The 19242-nt window shown below is 43.2% G+C and overlaps 1 protein-coding gene across 1 annotated transcript; it reads left to right on the top strand.

The window, feature by feature from the left end:
* The first annotated feature begins 498 nt into the window (after positions 1-498).
* LOC134673255 (protein preli-like) lies at positions 499-19091 on the top strand. The gene is made up of 6 exons (XM_063531219.1): positions 499-702; positions 1074-1241; positions 3880-3987; positions 12920-13025; positions 18301-18450; positions 18912-19091. The coding sequence occupies exons 2-6, from the start codon at positions 1150-1152 to the stop codon at positions 19071-19073; spliced, it is 618 nt and encodes a 205-aa protein (XP_063387289.1). The 5' UTR covers positions 499-702; positions 1074-1149; the 3' UTR covers positions 19074-19091.
* The last annotated feature ends 151 nt before the right edge of the window (positions 19092-19242 follow it).

Here is a 19242-nt window from a genome sequence, read left to right as displayed (position 1 = left end):
ATGGGTGCGTCCCACAATGACCTTGGTGCGGTGCGATAGTGTGTTAGCTACTTAATACTAGATTCATGCATATAGAGGTACAATAATATAGAGATGACACGGGGGAGGGGCCAAACGACCGAACGAGATGCACTTATGGAAATTTCAGTAAGAGTAGCAGAGAAAGCGGTATTATTGCTTGTCCTTGTCACAATCTCACTTTTTGTTTGTTCCCCACCAAAATTTTAGTAGGGTTTATGGTGGGCAACAAATAACCCGACCGAATTACGTAAATTATTTTTGGTATGCTGTCAGGAATGTTAAAACGTGTTTTTAATATTGTCGCTTTGCGTATGTTTTGTCCCTCACGGAGGCACGCGTATAGCTCATCTATGTAATACTAGGTCTATGTTGGAAGTATGTATGCTTCATTTGTATGCTTTGAATATCCATTCGCTCATTCATTTTGTACAAATCATTCATTCAGTTCATTCAATTAAATGACAGTTTGTCCAGCCTTCATTCACTCACAGATGGACTCTGGAACAAAAATGTCATCTGTTATCAAAATTTTATCAAAAACACCTGAAATATGAATGATAACACGTGTGTATTAATAAGATTACGAACCATATCCTCTAAATAGGATTCGTGCAGCAAGTTAGTGGTTGTAACTAGGATCAAAACCAGTTACAATATTAATACAATAATTCCGGCTAAAAGGTAATCTCCATGATTTTATCGAATATTCTTTATCCATTCGCCTTTATTCGGTTACATTGTACATTTAATCGTTCTTTTTAAGTCTACCACAGTAATTATTCCAAAAAACGTGTGTTTATTTGATTATTTATTTATGTTGCGATGTCCTTCAATTCATTCAAATTATGTTCATCGTGATATTTACATCAAGTTCGCTTGTACGTGACTTAAGGCACAAAGTCTTTGTTGCTTGTACCACATTAGAAGGTCTTCCAGCCGAATATTGGAAAGAAAACGGCAAGCACATTTGACCCACTTAGAGTTTATGTAACTTGATATGTGGGCTTAGTTATGTATTTTTTACATAAACATAACCATGTGTCGTGTTTTAGGTGTCCGGGTCCTTCAAGATGGCGTGCTGAGGTCGTCCTGTTTATAATCATTCCATAATAAAAACAGTAAAGTAAAATGGCAAGATACTTTGAAAATACTAGTACATTCAACTTCAGTTGGGACCAGGTGGCATCTGGCTATTGGAAAAGATACCCTAATCCACAGAGGTAAGGCATATTTTGCTGTTTCAAATTCTATAGTATAGTATAACATACTTGTACATCTTGTACATAACATACTTGTACATCTTGTACATACAATGTACATCTGGTCTCCCGCGATACAGGCCTAGCCTAGTGCGGGGACTCCTGGAATCTCTGAATGTCAAGTTGGTTATGCACAACTCTTATCAGTAACTCGTGTTGTTATGTTACCACTGTATTCTTTCTGTGCAATAAAAATATTTTTTACTTTTTTACTTTACTTTTTTTTATTTTTTACTTGCTATGCCTTATTTGCTGGTTTGTGAGTAGCTAAATGTCACTTTTTGGATAAATTTTATGTAGGTAAACTTACTAGTAGTAGCACTTTGTACACAATACATTTCTTAGTAACAAAATGACCGTAGTTATGCAGAAAACGACCAACTCAATTTTTTAATCAATGCAGAAAGCGACCAAAGCTACTGAGTTAGGGTGTAAGTCACTTTGACAAAAATAAAAACTTGGTCGCTTTCTACAGAACTACGGTCAAATGTACCTAGAGCTATTGTGATTAGTATAGTTTGTCAAAGGACTATCTCATTTCAATCATAGACAGAGAGAATCATGCTATCTTTGTCTTACACTAGTACTAGCACCTAAAAGAAAAGGATGAGTATAGTTTTCCTGGTTCTTACTGACTGACAAATTGATTTGATTGACCAACTATAAAACAAGTATTCATATTCAACAATCCTATGACATTTTCTTGTGAGCAACGTAAAAGTTTCCAGTGCTCCTATTAGTTTCCAGGGGGTCTATCGTGATAACCGAAATTCGCAAATTGCGGGGATCTTTTTCTTTTATTCTCATTAAGACGTAATTAGAGTGACGTAGACAAATGCCCGCAATTGACGAACTTCGATTTTGGCGGTTATAGCCCTGACATCTCTTTGCAATGGTGTCTAGTATGCTGTTGTGTCACAATAAATATAAAAATAATATACTTTTTAGGGTTCCGTACCCAAAGGGTAAAACGAGACCCTATTACTAAGACTTCGCTGTCCGTCCGTCCGTCCGTCCGTCCGTCCGTCTGTCCATCTGTCCGTCTGTCACCAGGCTGTATCTCACGAACCGTGATAGCTAGACAGTTGAAATTTTCACAGATGATGTATTTCTGTTGCCGCTATAACAACAAATACTAAAAACAGAATAAAATAAAGATTTAAATGGGGCTCCCATACAACAAACGTGATTTTTGACCAAAGTTAAGCAACGTCGTGAGTGGTCAGTACTTGGATGGGTGACCGTTTTTTTTTTGCTTTTTTTTGTTTTTTTTTTTGCATTATGGTACGGAACCCTTCGTCCGCGAGTCCGACTCGCACTTGCCCAGTTTTTTTTTTAATGCACTCTAATAGTCAAGTTGGCTTACTCAAGTTTCTAATGGCGGTTTCAATTATCTTACTAGAGATTTAATTGCCCTTATATAATGAGTACTTGACATTTTTAACAATCAGATAGTTCTAAGTATAGATGGACTGAATACGGACTTTGCTGAATACGAATTATTGGCCGAATGTTCGGCTCAGATCATACAGAACCGAATATTCGGTTGGGCTAACTGCCTAAAACGCTGAAAACAAGTTCATACAGGTCTGCGATCTGCACTTGTTTTTGGCCTTTCCTCTCTGGACCAGATGGCAATGTTTATGAAAAGAAACGGAACCATCTCATGCCTGACCGCGAAGTGCACACGCGCCCACTAGCGGACGTCCTTAAAGAAAGAATGTTTATTCGGTAAATATTCGGCAGTTCGAACTGAACATTAAAAAATATGCTGAATACCAAATGTTCGGCCCATCTCTAGTTCTAAGCATGTTCTATGTTATGTCAGGATGATTATTGTTATTGATGTTGAAGGTTACGTTCTATTATTAGATGCGCTAGGCAATCTTGGTTTAGATACATTAGATAAGTGTCATTCTGAAATTAATAGAAAATGCATTTATGGCGTTGTTCATAAAATTACATTGGTAGCTAAAATACATAACTAGCGCTATTAATGCAGAGTTAGTTAGTGCTTCTGGCACAGAATAAATAATAGTACTAAGTACAGAAGACTCACTCTCTAACAAAACGCGTCTGTTACAATCAGCACACATATGGCTGCTAGGTGGCGACAGCGCCACGCGCGGCTTATGGCAAACCCCAAAATTGGGGCCGAACGGATGTACTTTTAGCTACCTGTAGCAAAGCGACGAAATCGCGGAGTGAGCCACGCCTGCTTCTGGGCATTTCCCGCAAATCGACAACCATTGTGCCTATTTTGCGTGAAACGAGGTAGCGCTACTCTAACCACCCCAGCTCATCCATGAAGACTATCAAAGTTTGCAGGTTGCTAACTGCCTCTTAGGGCCTCTTGCACCATCTCACTAACCCGGGGTTAACCGGTTAAGCCTGGAGTTACCATGGTTACCAGTAGAATATGACACCGGTTTAACCGGTTAACTCCAGGTTAGTGGGATGGTGCAAGTGGCGCTTAGTGTGCTTGGAGTCCCTAGGTATTTGCTCCTGTATACTTCTTTGCAGTCTAGGAGTAAGTTTTGTTGTTTTGCCTTTTCTTCCATTATTAAAGAAGTTATTTATCGAATTACTTCTGTTTCAGCACCCATGTACTGTCAGAGGACACATACTGCCGGCAGGTCAAAGATGGCTGTCTGTACACCAAGAGGCTGCTCACCAAGACGAACAGGGTGCCAAAGTGGGGGGAGAGGTATGTACCTACACTACCTACATTATAATATATTAAGCATGCTTGATTGTTATATATAATATCTATATTTAGACATTTAATATATTACGGCGACCCTAAATAAATATCATGGACGTTGTCTGGCGTGAGCTCTTATGTGGCTGGCCAGGCCGAACTTGGTCTTAAATATTCTATTGCATGTGTGACAATAAAGTTGGCCAGCTTCGTTGAGCGTGTACACGCGATATATTATAATGTAGGATTGTTATTGGCTAAATTTTTACCACCCTACTGGTAGGATGATTATCCTCATACTCCAAAATCTAAATGGTTATATTGGTTACGCACTGTGCGGTTTGAAAGAAATAAGCGCAAATATACGTAGGAACCATGTTTATTCTTCCTATTGGCTAATTTTATTAAACATGGAGAGAAGATTGTTTCAAAATTAAATGTCTAAATATAGATATTTAGTTTCAATATTACTTTGTTTTACTCCTATAGATATAAGTACAAATAGCAACACTCTTAACTGTCCATAGATGGACCTTATGCTAATTGTAATAAGGTTTACCAATGGACAGTTAACAGAACCTAAGCAAAACGTCAGTGATGAGAATTTCTCAGCGAAAATAATGATAAGATTATTTTTATCTTTTATGCCTAAGATATTGAAATTGATGATGTAAAGTGCAGTCTAATCAAGATTGATTATTGTGCAAATATTTTATATGTACAGTCACCTGCAATAATATGTTACTCTTCGACTGCCGCAAAAATATGTGACACGCTCTTATGGCTCTACAAATAAGATCGTGTTAGATATTTTTGCGGTCTTCATTGTGTATTATAGTATTGCCGGTGACTGTACCTACTTGTATGAAAATTGAAGACACGGCATTGTAAACTTTATCATCAAGAAAATATAGAACGCAATTGAAACTAAAATTAGGCTTCGATATTGCAAAAATACTACTAGCAAGCGCAGCGTAGGACGTCCACACACAAGATGGACAGACGACCTTGTTAAGGTCGCCGGATGACGCTGGATGCGGGTTGCTTCCAACCGGCACGTATGGAGATCCAAGAGGGAGGCCTATGTTCAGCAGTGGACGTCTTATGGCTGAGATGATGATGATTTCAAAAATTACAAAAATATAAATCGAATATTAATCAAAAATGTATCAAAACTTGACAGTTTAACATTTTCCTTTTCTTCATGAACTGTAGTACAGTAGTCATGAAGTGAATACTTAACTTCCTGAATATTAGGAAAAGTCCCAAAGAAATCTTCTTCTACGCAATTTCTACCTTTCGCCACAGAATAAAGAATAGTACTACCGTAGGTACAGAAAGGAAACTTCCTACAAAACGGAAGTTTGACAACGGTTCAGAGTCGAATCATGCTATCCCTTTGTTTACGCCAAGTGCAAGCACCTTTCACATGTGCCGTGTGCAATAATCGTAGGCCAATTTCCTAGAGGCTCAAGCGTAACTTAAATGGTATGTCACTACATTCATTATGGTAAAACTTCATATCGATGGATTCTATTTCCGGGCCAGGACGATTCGGAGCGTTGTAGCGAACGCACGTAGGTTGCATTCCTGCCGGGTTTGAAGCTAGACTTGGCCGCAGCCATTGACCACGCCGCGTGTGTTTTCAGTATAGTTATTTTCTAAGAATAGTAGTTGTCGTGTCACGATTGTCACGCATCAGGCGTCAGTGTACGAACGAATAAGTGTAGATTAACGTAAAATATACGTGCATGTGAAACATTGAGTTTCTTTTCATCGCCACACCTACCCGAACCACCCAGGCCGGAGCGGCCAGGGTCCTCAGCGGCATCACAGCAGGCTTTGGAAGGCCTAGCTCCTACCGGACCACGCGAGGCGTCACACCGGAGCGGTGGAGGCGCTCCTCACCAGCAACGAGCACCAAAGGAAAGAGAAGTATCGGAACGCGACCACGGGAGTCCGGGCTAACCGCCTTGTGACGTAGACATTTTTGGTGTTCCCATCAGAGGGGAGGAATTACAGCACGATATTATTGAAAGCCATCGTCATCAACGCGAGCACCGCAGCGGTACATCGCATTGGTAGCGTAATCATCGCTTCAAGTACTCATCGTGTCAGCATTATTCATTTTTGCCGTTAAATTCAGTGGAAACGGAGCCCGGTGCGGTTGGGCATAGTGCGAAAAAATCAAATCAAATCGTAATAAAAGGGAAGGCGTCGGCCGCCATTTTCTTGCGTAGGCAACGGACGGGGACCGTACAGTGCGGAGTGCGGCCATCTTTAGCATAAGGACATTTCCGGTTCGCGGCAAACGTCAGTTTGGGACATTTAGGTTAGAATTATCTGTCAACGTCAAGTGTCGCCAATAGATTAATTAGGTTATCGTCAATATAAAATCCAACTTTAAGGTAAAGCCAAAGCCACCTAACTTGTAAACTGTTAGTCGAATAGTGTCACAAATTAGTGTCTTTCATTAATCGTAAAGTAAATTCACGTCATGTCGTTAAAGTCAATCAAGGTGCAGCTGCGCACCAAGTACCAAATGTTGACCGACTATGCTGGCACGGTCACATCACGACCTGACAGCATGGCCGCGTCGGTGGCGAAGCGGCACTTTGATCTTATTTATACTGAGTACGTCAAGGCCCACGAGTCACTGCTGGCCTACGAAGGTGAGCTCGAGGAGGAGGAACGACTTCAATACCAGGAGTGCTTCAGCGAGGTTAACCGGCTGCTGATCCAGCTAGACGAGGCGTCGGCTGGAGAGGCTGGCCAGTCACACACACCCCGTGGACAGGCAGGTAAAGTCAAATTGCCCTCTGTGCAGCTGCCCACCTTCAGTGGCAACCTGCCAGAGTGGCTCTCCTTCTATGATCTCTTTATGTCGTTAGTCAATAGTAGGGACATCTCCGACGCGGAGAAACATTACTATCTTCGGTCGTCGTTGCAAGGGGAGGCGCTGTCCATTATACAGCACCTTCCGATGGACGGACCCAACTACGCGGTAGCTTTACAGTTATTGCGGGCTCGGTATCAGAATAACAGGCTGCTGTTGGATACATTCATTAGCCGAATCATGAACCTGCCTTCAGTGGCGCACTGGAGTGCAGGGTCACGCTCAGCTTTCTATGACCCGCTCCGGGAGTCAGTCCAGGCGCTTGAGAAGCTCAAGCAGCCAATCACGGAGTGGTCATACTTATTGGTTTTTATAATTTTGCAGAAACTACCGAACAGAATCAAGACCTTATACGAGGAGAGGTACGGTGGCAATCCGGAGGTGTTGCCCACTCTCACGCAGCTACTGGCGCTGTTGGAGGAGCAGTGCCGGGTTCAGCAAGCGGTCTCGCCAGCAGCGGTGGAGCAACCAACTGCGCAGCGTGGTTCCGCACCTGCACGAGGAAGAGCGGGGCCGTCGGGTCAAGCTACCAGGAAACCGGGACCGCCAGCGAGGGTCTTCGCCATCGAACAAGAGACCAATCAGGTGAATTCACCCCCTGTTCTTTGCTCATACTGCTCGAGTGACCAGCACAGCTTGTACAAATGCCCGAAGTTCCTTAACCTGGCGATTTCGGAGCGGAAGACCTGGGCTAGGAAGTCAGGCGCATGCTTCAGATGCCTGCGCAGTCACTATGCACGCGAGTGCATGCAGCGCAACTGGTGCGCACAGTGTGAGTCGTCCGCACACAACTCACTGCTGTGCGATGGTGGTGCAGCGGGGAGAGCCCCACCCATGGCAGTTGAAGCAGCTGTCCATCGGGTAAGGGTCATGCCGCTTGCCACGCCAAGCACGTCGAGAGCAGTCACGCTGCCGGAGCGGTGGCCGTCTCCCCAGCGACGGACTACATCTCCGCCGAGGGCTGCGAAGCCGCAGTCTCCCAAGCCGTCAGTACCAGACCAACCCCAAAGGAGGGAGACAGGGTCACCTCATAGTGCGCTTCAGCCGGCTCAGCTGATTCCCACCGGTCATATACCGAGGGCTAAGGTAGGCGCGCGTGTTCAAGCGGCGCAGCAGTCATTCCACTCATTGCGCTTCGGGACTCGGAGCAGTCCTGAGCCTGAACAATGAGATCAGGCCACTGTTGGTGCACCGGAGGAAAGACTACGAATGGCGCCAATTCGTGTCTCTCCTACAGCTGTGATCATGGTCAGATCAGGCAATGGGTCTTATGTTAAAGCTAGGGCTTTGCTTGACTCGGGAGCGGGGTGCTCCGTAGTGAAGAAATCATTTGTAGAAAGATTCAAAGTACACCAACAGTTTACTGGGAATAATATTTTTGGAGTAGGTGACATAAAGGTAAATGTGCCAGGCACGATTGCTAAGCTTGTATTCAAACCACGCGGGAAAACAGTGCCTATCATCAGTGTAGTAGCTACAGTCATGTACAGGGTTACGGGAAACATACCTTATTATGATACTGAGATCAGGACTCATTTGGATTCATCAAAACTTGAATTAGCTGACCCTGCCTTGGATAAATCGCAGGATGTGGACATCATTCTAGGAACGGATGTGCTCAATTATATATACACTGGTTCAAAGATACTCACTAACATTCCAGGTGTTGAGGCGTACGGCACCTGCTTCGGTCACGTGCTGATGGGGGCAACTTGGAATTACCCATCATCATTAACAACACCGACCGCCGGGACATCAGTAGAGGACTACGGCATCCATGCTACTCGGCTCGAGGACGTCCTAGAAAGGTTTTGGAGAGTGGAGCAGCCCCCCGAGGAGCGGCCGCAACACCCAGAACACCTCGAATGTGAAAGGTTGTATACCTCCACTACTCAACGTTTAGATAATGGCCAATTCATGGTGCGGTTGCCGCTGCGGGCAGACCGACCCAAGCTGGGCGAGTCTAGGGCTCTAGCCATGCGTAGACTGATTTCGTTGGAGGCCAGGCTGGCCAAGAATCCAGTATTTGCTGAAAAATATAAGGAATTCATGAGGGACTATGAGGCACTTGGTCATATGTCCAAATCAGACTTTAATTTCGAGAGCGAACACTATGTAATACCCCACCACGGAATTTTCAAAAAAGGATCCGAAAAGATCCGCGTCGTATATAACGCTGCAGCTAACTCAAGCACCGGCGTATCGCTCAATCAATGCCTTCACTCAGGCAAACCGCTTCAAAATGATATCACTCAAATATTGTTAAATTTCAGACGTCATCAAGTTGTCTTCACGACCGACATCAGGATGATGTTCCGGCAAACGTGGATACACCCCAGCGATAGGCGCTATCAGCTGATTCTGTGGCGCGAGGATCCGTCGCAGGATGTACAGGTATATGAGTTAAATACCAATACATACGGACTACGCTCCAGTCCTTTCATCGCGATAAGGACCTTACTTCGATTAGCTGATGACTGGGAAGCCCAGCATCCAGACTCACCGGCTGCTCATATCATGCGCAGAGATGTATATGTTGACGACATCCTCACTGGGGCTGATTCACTCACCGAGGCCCAAGAACTCAAATCAGAACTCATAGAACTCATGCAGAGCGCTGGATATGAGTTACGCAAATGGTCGTCTAACCGCAGAGAATTATTACAGGATCTTCCGCAGGAGCATTGTGAGATGCCTCGTCAGTTTGACTCTGACGACAAGAGTTTCATAAAGGTATTAGGGATACAGTGGAACCCCATGTCAGATTCCATGTCGTATCAACTCAACATACCGTTGGGCCAACCAACGACGAAACGTAGCATATTGAGTACCATAGCTAGACTGTATGACCCGTGTGGCTATTGCGCACCAATCATATTTAGATTCAAACTGTTTTTACAATCACTGTTCACAGATGGATTACAGTGGGATGAGCCACTGTCCCATACTCAAGACCTTCAATGGAATGAACTCATTCAAGATCTACATCACTTGAGTCAGCTACAGATTCCGCGGTGCGTCACTCTGCCCGGTGCGGTGTCACACTCCCTCCACGGCTTTGGAGATGCGTCGGAGCTCGGCTACGGAGCCTGCGTGTACCTCCGGACTGAGGACGCGTCAGGGAATGTACTAGTACGGTTAGTGATAGCTAAGACTCGCGTAGCGTCAAGGAGAGTCAAACAAACCATTCCGAAGAGCGAGTTAAATGCAGCTCACCTGGTTTATAAGTTATTAAACCACGTCGCAGCGGCATACGAGGAATCAGTTCAGATTGACAGCATAAATGCTTGGTCAGATTCCAGAATTGTGCTATGTTGGTTGAACACAAAGCCTCATGTGCTACAGACTTTTGAAGGTAACCGTGTTCAAGATATTCAACAGTCAACCCGACCTATGACATGGAGGTATGTCAGATCGGAGTCGAACCCTGCCGATGTCGCATCGCGGGGGGCTACGGCGAAGGACCTCATCGGGTTTCATCTTTGGTGGAACCCAGAATGGTTAATGACGAATGAGTCACAGTGGCCGACGATGCCGGTCACCATGTCACCAGATTTACCCGGATTCAAACAGTTACATCACATTACGCCGGCCGAGAAGTCATGGGAGGAGTTTCTGTTATCACGAGTCAGTTCGTTCAACAAGCTTATCAATGTGACGTCATACGTATTGCGATTTTGTAAGAACGTTCGTTTGCCGAAAGCGCAACGGAACGTTCGCCCTACGCTAACGATCGACGAAAATCGTGAGGCAATGAACCACTGGATTAAGTACGTTCAACTGGATGCTTACAGAGATGAAATCGTGTTATTGAAAGGAGGCAAGATTGTTTGCAAGTCACTTCAAAAACTCAGCGTTTTCGTAGATGAGAATCACTTCATTCGCGTCGGAGGGCGACTGCGGCATTCATGCTTACGTTACGATGCTAAGCACCCATACCTTCTACCTAAAGACCATAAATGGACTCAAATGTTGATGCAGCATTATCACCGTACCTATTGTCACGCTTCAACGAGCGCACTCATCAATATACTCCGGCAACGTTACTGGATCCCGTCGGCGCGACGTGTGGTATCCCGCGTAATCAATAGCTGTATGTCGTGTTTCAGATTCAACGCTTCAACGCAGGCCCCGTTTATGGCAGATTTGCCAGCGGACCGAGTCACGGCGGCTCGTGCCTTTTCAGGAGTAGCAACCGATTTTGCCGGTCCCTACTGGGTCAAAAGTAGTCACCTCAGAAATGCTAAATCACTCAAAGCTTATCTGTGTGTTTTCGTATGTTTAGGAACGAAAGCCGTACATCTTGAACTCGTCTCGTCGCTGAGCACCGAGGCCTTCATTGCGGCGTTCACACGGTTTGTCAGTCGACGAGGGCTGCCCGCCTTAGTCAGGAGCGATCAAGGTACAAATTTCAAAGGTGCTAGCTCATACCTCAAGGAGGTTAGTCAGTTCTTACTTGACAACGAAATTGTCCTCCAGGAGGAATTTCGTCGCCAAGGTGTCCGCTGGGAGTTCAATCCTCCTGGTGCCCCTCACATGTCAGGCTTGGTAGAAGCCGCAGTCAAGAGTAGTAAGAACCTACTCAAGCGTGAGTTAGGGGACCGCATACTGACCTTCGAGGGTCTTTCAACCGTATTTACCAAAGTAGAATCGGTGCTTAACTCACGGCCTCTGGTTCCTTTATCCGAGGACCCATGTGACTTGGAAGTACTCACTCCGGGCCACTTTCTTATAGGGCAACCATTGCTATCGGTACCTGAGTACCCGTGGAAAGACACTAATGTAGCATGTTTATCACATTTCCAGTCTTTACAAAAGATTTCACAAAACTTTTGGGCTAAATGGCATATTACTTACCTTAATAATTTGCAAACCAGACTCAAATGGTACAATCATGTTCCTAACATGGCTTTAAATGATTTAGTATTAATCAAGGATGAAACTGCACCCCCTCTCCACTGGCGTAGAGGTAGAGTGATTCAATTATTTAAAGGTGCAGATGATATTGTACGATCAGTTAAATTAAAAACTCAGGGCGGCGACTTAATCCGGCCCGTTGTCAAATTGTGTAAATTACCAGTAGAGTGTACTTAACTGTATTAATTTATAAGTTATGTTTTGGTATTGTCACATGTTAACAACTTATGGTACCTACTGTTTAAATTGAATTTATTTATATCAAGATGACTCACTGATTTCTAATTGCAACTGTACTAGGTACTGTTTCTTTATAAGTATTTAGTTGGTTACTTGTTCTTTCATGTCACCACTTTGCTGTGGTCAATGTTTGATAGTGCTGTAAGTTAGACTAGCTAATCCATTGTGCTTCAAGGTATCAGCTCAACTCTGGCCTCCCCCCCGCAGGAATGTTTACGCCAAGTGCAAGCACCTTTCACATGTGCCGTGTGCAATAATCGTAGGCCAATTTCCTAGAGGCTCAAGCGTAACTTAAATGGTATGTCACTACATTCATTATGGTAAAACTTCATATCGATGGATTCTATTTCCGGGCCAGGACGATTCGGAGCGTTGTAGCGAACGCACGTAGGTTGCATTCCTGCCGGGTTTGAAGCTAGACTTGGCCGCAGCCATTGACCACGCCGCGTGTGTTTTCAGTATAGTTATTTTCTAAGAATAGTAGTTGTCGTGTCACGATTGTCACGCATCAGGCGTCAGTGTACGAACGAATAAGTGTAGATTAACGTAAAATATACGTGCATGTGAAACATTGAGTTTCTTTTCATCGCCACACCTACCCGAACCACCCAGGCCGGAGCGGCCAGGGTCCTCAGCGGCATCACAGCAGGCTTTGGAAGGCCTAGCTCCTACCGGACCACGCGAGGCGTCACACCGGAGCGGTGGAGGCGCTCCTCACCAGCAACGAGCACCAAAGGAAAGAGAAGTATCGGAACGCGACCACGGGAGTCCGGGCTAACCGCCTTGTGACGTAGACACCCTTTCTAATATATGGCACTATCCCTTTCGAATCCCCACTATTTTTACTACACCTTGTATGTTTATATTTAAATGATATTGTTTCAGGTTCTTCAGCGCGAAGTCAGTCAAAATCATCGAAGAGAGCATAGTAGACCCGGAGAAGAAGGTCCTTGTCACATACACTAGAAATCTAGGGTACACTAAAGTTATGGTAAGTGTCTTTACTATTGCCCCGAAAAACTCAATTTTGACATATTTCAATACAATTGGCTTACAGATGTAGTGCGTAATTATTTTCCATCGTATTTCACGGAACTGCCGTGAACAACTGCCAACTGGCGTGAAGTGGCGCAGAATAGGGCAGAATGGCGCTCTCTTGTGTCAGAGGCCAAGATCCTCTTTGGGTCACTGAGCCAGTGATGTATGTGTTTCACGGAAGCGTATGAATGTGTTTTGCTATTTCAGTCAGTCTCGGCAGGCGTGGCTCACTCCGCGATTTCGTCGCTTTGCTACAGGTAGCTAAGAGTCCATCCGTTCGGCCCCATAGCAGAAGTTCTAAGGTCCTGTTTTCTAAGGGGACCTTGCATTTTGGAGACAAAGCAAACCGCTTGGAACAGGTGTTTCTGGGGGTGATCTGAGCCGATTAAGCCCGGTTGCCAAGAGGTTCCACCCAGCAGGTGGGCAGGGGAGGGGGGGCAAATGTGGCTCCGGCGCGCCTCACTCTAAGCTATATATCTGCATACATCTAGCAACTATATCAAGTTTGGTGTCTTTTTCGTGTAATTCGAGGATGAAGAATTCATTTCTGTGACTAAATTTTCACTCTTCCATACAAAAAAATCGAGAAATCAAAAATTCCAAAAAAATCTTTTCACTTCTTTTTTCGAAAATCGTCTACAAAATTAAAACTATGAGGATTTGCTCTAGAAAAAAAATACCTGTGAATAGCCCAGTTATCCTACTATATAGAATAGTAAACTTGTTAAACATTTTTTTTTCATAACTCTGATAAAAAAAATGTTTTGTGTCGCGCGGCGTACCTACATTGTAAGAGCGGTATGCAGCGTTTAGGATTTTTAAGTATGTTTCGATGGTTTCTGATAAGTTGTTATTCTTCTGGTTGTAGAAAATTACTTCTGGACGTGATATATATACAAATATAAATTAAACGTATAAATATAGATGTTGGGAAAACTTTCGCCAATAGAGTTATTATAAATGTGATAAAATTAACAAAGCAGATGTTTGATTAAAATGCGGGTTAAAATACGAGTAAGATATATATTGTTCGCAATTGCCACTACATGCCCATGGGTCCGTGCATTTTAGTTTTTTCTTAACGCAGTTGCACCTTCCTGCCCATTTTGTTTTGCAGCGGCAACGAATAAGCTCTAAACAAGCAGCAGCCGCCGCAGGTAGGCTTGTACATATGGGCTCCCAATAACCATTTTGTTTGGACCAGCTCCAGTCAGCAGGACATGGAAGCTGTTGCTGAGGGGCTATAATCTGTCCCCAAACATAGCCTCCTTGGTAAACTGCACGGAGAAATATGTTTACGTGGGTAGGGCATCTTCCATTGGATGCAGATTCTCTAACTGAAGATTTTTTTTTTGTAAAAAGTACTTTTCGGCACTCTTTTGCACTCGTACTTGTACCTGATGTACTCGTAAAATCAGTAACAAAATACTATGCATTTTGTTAAAATAACGTCTAGGGGCCAATTCACACCTCGTAATTCAAATCTGTCCATACTTACTATTGTAAGACTCTTACTTGCCATACAAGACAATAACAATTTTTATCAATATTGGCAATGCCTGCTCAATATTGCCTTGTTTGCCGTATTTAAACCCCTCCGTTACGGCAGGATATGCGCTCCAAGCTTGAAATACGCTTTTTTCCCTGTCCATACAAAAAAGAAACAGTGTCGCAACCTGAAAAGGTGTGGAAGAATGACAAGACTTCTGACCTTTCTGGTCCTGTAAAATAAATTATATATCTATGCGTTACAAATAAAATCATATATTTAAAGAAAGTTTGCAGCACTTGACCAATTGCCCTGGTGAGCTGTCTCGTATACTGCGGTGACATATTTATTTTATTTACAATTAATGGAGGATTGGCACAGGAAAGAATCACCTGTTCCTCTCGTGCCATGTTATTGCATTTTCTTAAGCTAACGTTTGTAGTTCTTCCATTAATTGTAAATAAAATAAATAAATATGTCACCGCAATAAGAGACAGGTCAACTGGGCTAATGGTCACGTGCTGCAAACTTTCTTTAAATATATGATTTTATTTGTAACTCATAGATATATGATTTATTTTACAGGACCAGAAAGGATAGTAGTCTTGCCATTCTTCCACGCCTTTTCAGGTTACAACACAGTTTCTTTTGTGTGTGGAAAGGGAAAAAAAGCGTATTTCAAGCTTAAAGCGCATATCCTGCTGTAACGGAGGGCCTTCTTCTTCGTTACACTCTTGATAGAGTGGTCGTGGCCATTATGAAAACTTTTGAGCGACTCATTTAACGACACGTCGCCATTCCTCCCGTAGAGCTGCTTTCCGTAAGCATTCGCTTACTGTGACCGACACACTGATTTGGTTTGGTCAGTACATCTCATTAGAGATCTTCCCCTAGCCCTGTCACCTCCTACTCTTTCTTGCACAACTAGACGTTCTGTAGAGGTTCCGTCTCGACGAGACACGTGTCGAAAGAAGTTGAGTACCGAGTTTTGCCCGTAGAAAGCAACCGCTCTTTAATGCCAAGCTCCTCAATAATTGATGCTCAGTCCATGATATGCCCAGCATTCGTCTCCAGCACCACATCTCTAGTGCATTCACTTTCTGTTTTTCGGATGCCCTTAGTGTCCATGTGAGACATACAGCATACAGAAAAGTGGGAAATATGAGGGATCTGACAATCCTGGTTTTAGTGGTCCTTGTAATGTTCCGGAGGGATTTAAATACGGTAAACAAAACAACATTGAGCAGCCAATTTTGGAAAAAAATGTTATTGTCTTGTATGACAAGTAAGAGTCTTACAATATTAAATCTGAACAGATTTGAATTACGAGATGTGAATTGGTCCTTAGACATTGTTTTGATACTATGCATTGTGTTACAGTGTTCGGATCAGGTACAAGTACAAGTGTAAAAGAGTGCCGAAAAGTACTTTTTACAAAAAATAATCTTCAGTTAGAGAATCTGCCTCCAATGGAAGATGCGCTACCTACGTAAACATATTCTCCGTGCAGTTTACCAAGGAGGCTATGTTTGGGGACAGATTATAGCCCCTCAGCAACAGCTTCCATGTCCTGCTGACTGGAGCTGGTCCAAACAAAATGGTTATTGGGAGCCCATATGTACAAGCCTACCTGCGGCGGCTGCTGCTTGTTTAGAGCTTATTCGTTGCCGCTGCAAAACAAAATGCGCAGGGAGGTGCAACTGCGTTAAGAAAAAACTAAAATGCACGGACCCATGGGCATGTAGTGGCAATTGCGAACAATATATATCTTACTCGTATTTTAACCCGCATTTTAATCAAACATCTGCTTTGTTAATTTTATCACATTTATAATAACTCTATTGGCGAAAGTTTTCCCAACATCTATATTTATACGTTTAATTTATATTTGTATATATATCACGTCCATAAGTAATTTTCTACAACCAGAAGAATAACAACTTATCAGAAACCATCGAAACATACTTAAAAATCCTAAACGCTGCATACCGCTCTTACAATGCAGGTACGCCGCGCGACACAAAACATTTTTTTTATCAGAGTTATGAAAAAAAAATGTTTAACAAGTTTACTATTCTATATAGTAGGATAACTGGGCTATTCACAGGTATTTTTTTTCTAGAGCAAATCCTCATAGTTTTAATTTTGTAGAGGATTTTCGAAAAAAAAAGTGAAAAGATTTTGTTGGAATTTTTAATTTCTCGATTTTTTTGTATGGAAGAGTGAAAATGTAGTCACAGAAATGAATTCTTCATCCTCGAATTACACGAAAAAGACACCAAACTTGATATACTTGCTAGATGTATGCAGATATATAGCTTAGAGTGAGGCGCGCCGGAGCCACTTTTGCCCCCCCTCCCCTGCCCACCTGCTGGGTGGAACCTCTTGGCAACCGGGCTTAATCGGCTCAGATCATCCCCAGGAACACCTGTTCCAAGCGGTTTGCTTTGTCTCCAAAATGCAAGGTGGTGGACCTTAGAACCCCAGCTACCAATTTTGGGGTTTGCCATAAGCCGCGCGTGGCGCTGTCGCCACCTAGCGGCCATATCTGTGCTGATCGTGACAAACGCGTTTTGTTAGAGAGTGAGTCTTCTGTACCTAGTACTATTATTTATTCTGTGGTCTCGGGACAAAAAGTACTGAGGTTGACAGAAGTAGCATGACATATACGATGGAAACCAATTATGCACTATAACTGTACGACTTTTAGACTTTTTAATACAACATGTTGGGAAAGGTTATTAAAATAGTTATTTGTTTTAAAAGGGGGCAAAGTTGTTGTTTAACCGCTCGTGCTAATATTGATACCCGAGCAAGCGAAAGATTCCAAAATTGAACCACGAGCGTAGCGAGTGGTTCGCAAAATGGAATCTTGAGCGTTGCGAGGGTTTCAAAGCACGAGGGTTAAACAAAATTTGCTTCCGTGTGAAACACAAAATTTTTCACCACACCAACCTGAAGCAAATATTAAATGTAAAATATCAAACAAAATCAAACCAAATCAAATCAAAATGTATGTTATTAAATATTTATCATCCAAAATCATCATTTAAAAGTCATTTCTACCAGCAAACATAAGAAACCAACTCAAAATTTGCATTTGATTATTTTGTCTCACATGTGAATAAAATGCAACTTTGCTATCAGTTTTTGAAGTGCAAAGTAAGCTTTTCCGACCTGGTGTGGTGAAAAAGTCTTAATTCATTTGAGATCGGTTGTGCATTAAATACTAAAGCTTTTGTATCCATCGACTCCATTGTAGCTTCGTGTAGCGCTGTGCAGGCATATGCTATTTTTCTCTCAGGGACTACCCTGTACTTAGTATATGTGTATTGTACCTATGTGTGTTATAATTATAATTTAAAAGTTTATAAATATAATAAATAAATAAATATAATAGGACATTTTTTTACACAAATTGACTAAGCCCCAAGGTAAGCTCAAGAAGGCTTGTGTTGTGGGTACTCAGACAACGATATATATAATATATAAATACTTAAATACATAGAAAACAACCATGACTCAGGAACAAATATCTGTATCATAATACAAATAAATGCCTTTACCAGGATTCGAAACCGGGACCATCGGCTTCATAGGCATGGTCACTACCCACTAGGCCAGACCGGTCGTCAACCGGTCGGTTTTATTTTACTGTAATGAGTAAGGACGCTCTTTGCACCTGAGGCCCTATAAATCGTATTTAAGTGTTATATTTCATGAAGTTGATTTGTTCCAGAGCGTAATAGAGCGCGTGGAGTACCGCAGCGCGGGCGCCGGCTCCACGGTGGCGAAGCGCTCCGCGTGGATCGACTCGCAGGTGTTCGGCTTTTCGCGCGCCATTCGCGCGTTCGGCGTCGAGAGATTCCGCAAAAACTGCTCGCAAATGGTGAGTTTATAGCATTCACAAGTCTTTAGAAGCTTTTCGCACCTTAAAATGCAAACTCATTTAGTCATAATATATACGAAGAAAGAAGATGCCAAGTGCAAACCCGCGAGAAAAAGAAGTGTTTTCATGCTCGAAATGGTTGTAAAATGTTTGGTTCGTGTCATTTAACTAAGGCATATGAGGTCGCATCGCGACATGCTTTCATTATTTCAAGCTTTCGGGTTAATACTAGCCTGTTGTATGGAGTGAGCACTCTATTACGCTTAGGGTTCCATCTGTCCAATATCTGGGTCCAATGTCATTACGTCTCACTCTCTCATTAAGCTAAATGTTAGACAAAATACACATTGGGCAAAGAAACAGGACAGCAATAGTTACTATCCTTAGTTATTTCTCTATGGTTCTCGTATTTTGAAATTACTACTTCGGTGAAAAAAAATGGGTTCTTTTCCTTGTTGCAGTACAACGGCTTCAACGGCGTCCTCCACAGCCTGTTCCCCAAGCAGCAGCACACGCCGACGCCGCTGTCGCCGCTGCAGTCGCTGCACAACATGCGCGACGCCGCCGCCGCCGCCACCGACCGCGCCAAGCGGAACGTGCTCTCCTCCGTCAACCGCACTTAACAGGTATAACTCGTCAGTTAAAACCGCACTTTACAGGTACAATTTGTCAGGAAAAACCGCACTTTACAGGTACAATTTGTCAGCAAAAACCGCACTTTACAAATACAATTTGTCAGCAAAAACCGCACTTTACAGGTACAATTTGTCAGCAAAAACCGCACTTAACAGG

This window comes from Cydia fagiglandana, chromosome 18 (assembly GCF_963556715.1).
Source record: "Cydia fagiglandana chromosome 18, ilCydFagi1.1, whole genome shotgun sequence".
In the NCBI taxonomy this organism is placed as follows: domain Eukaryota; kingdom Metazoa; phylum Arthropoda; class Insecta; order Lepidoptera; family Tortricidae; genus Cydia; species Cydia fagiglandana.
The sequence above is the reverse complement of the archived record's forward strand: the minus strand, read 5'-3'. Positions and strand labels throughout refer to the sequence as shown.

Excerpts from the sequence above, each read along its gene's own strand:
- LOC134673255 (XM_063531219.1), top strand. The coding sequence starts at position 1,150 with ATGGCAAGATACTTTGAAAATACTAGTACATTCAACTTCAGTTGGGAC. Across the intron at positions 1,242-3,879 it reads AGATACCCTAATCCACAGAG|CACCCATGTACTGTCAGAGG; the intron begins GTAAGGCATATT and ends CTTCTGTTTCAG. Across the intron at positions 18,451-18,911 it reads GCAAAAACTGCTCGCAAATG|TACAACGGCTTCAACGGCGT; the intron begins GTGAGTTTATAG and ends TCCTTGTTGCAG.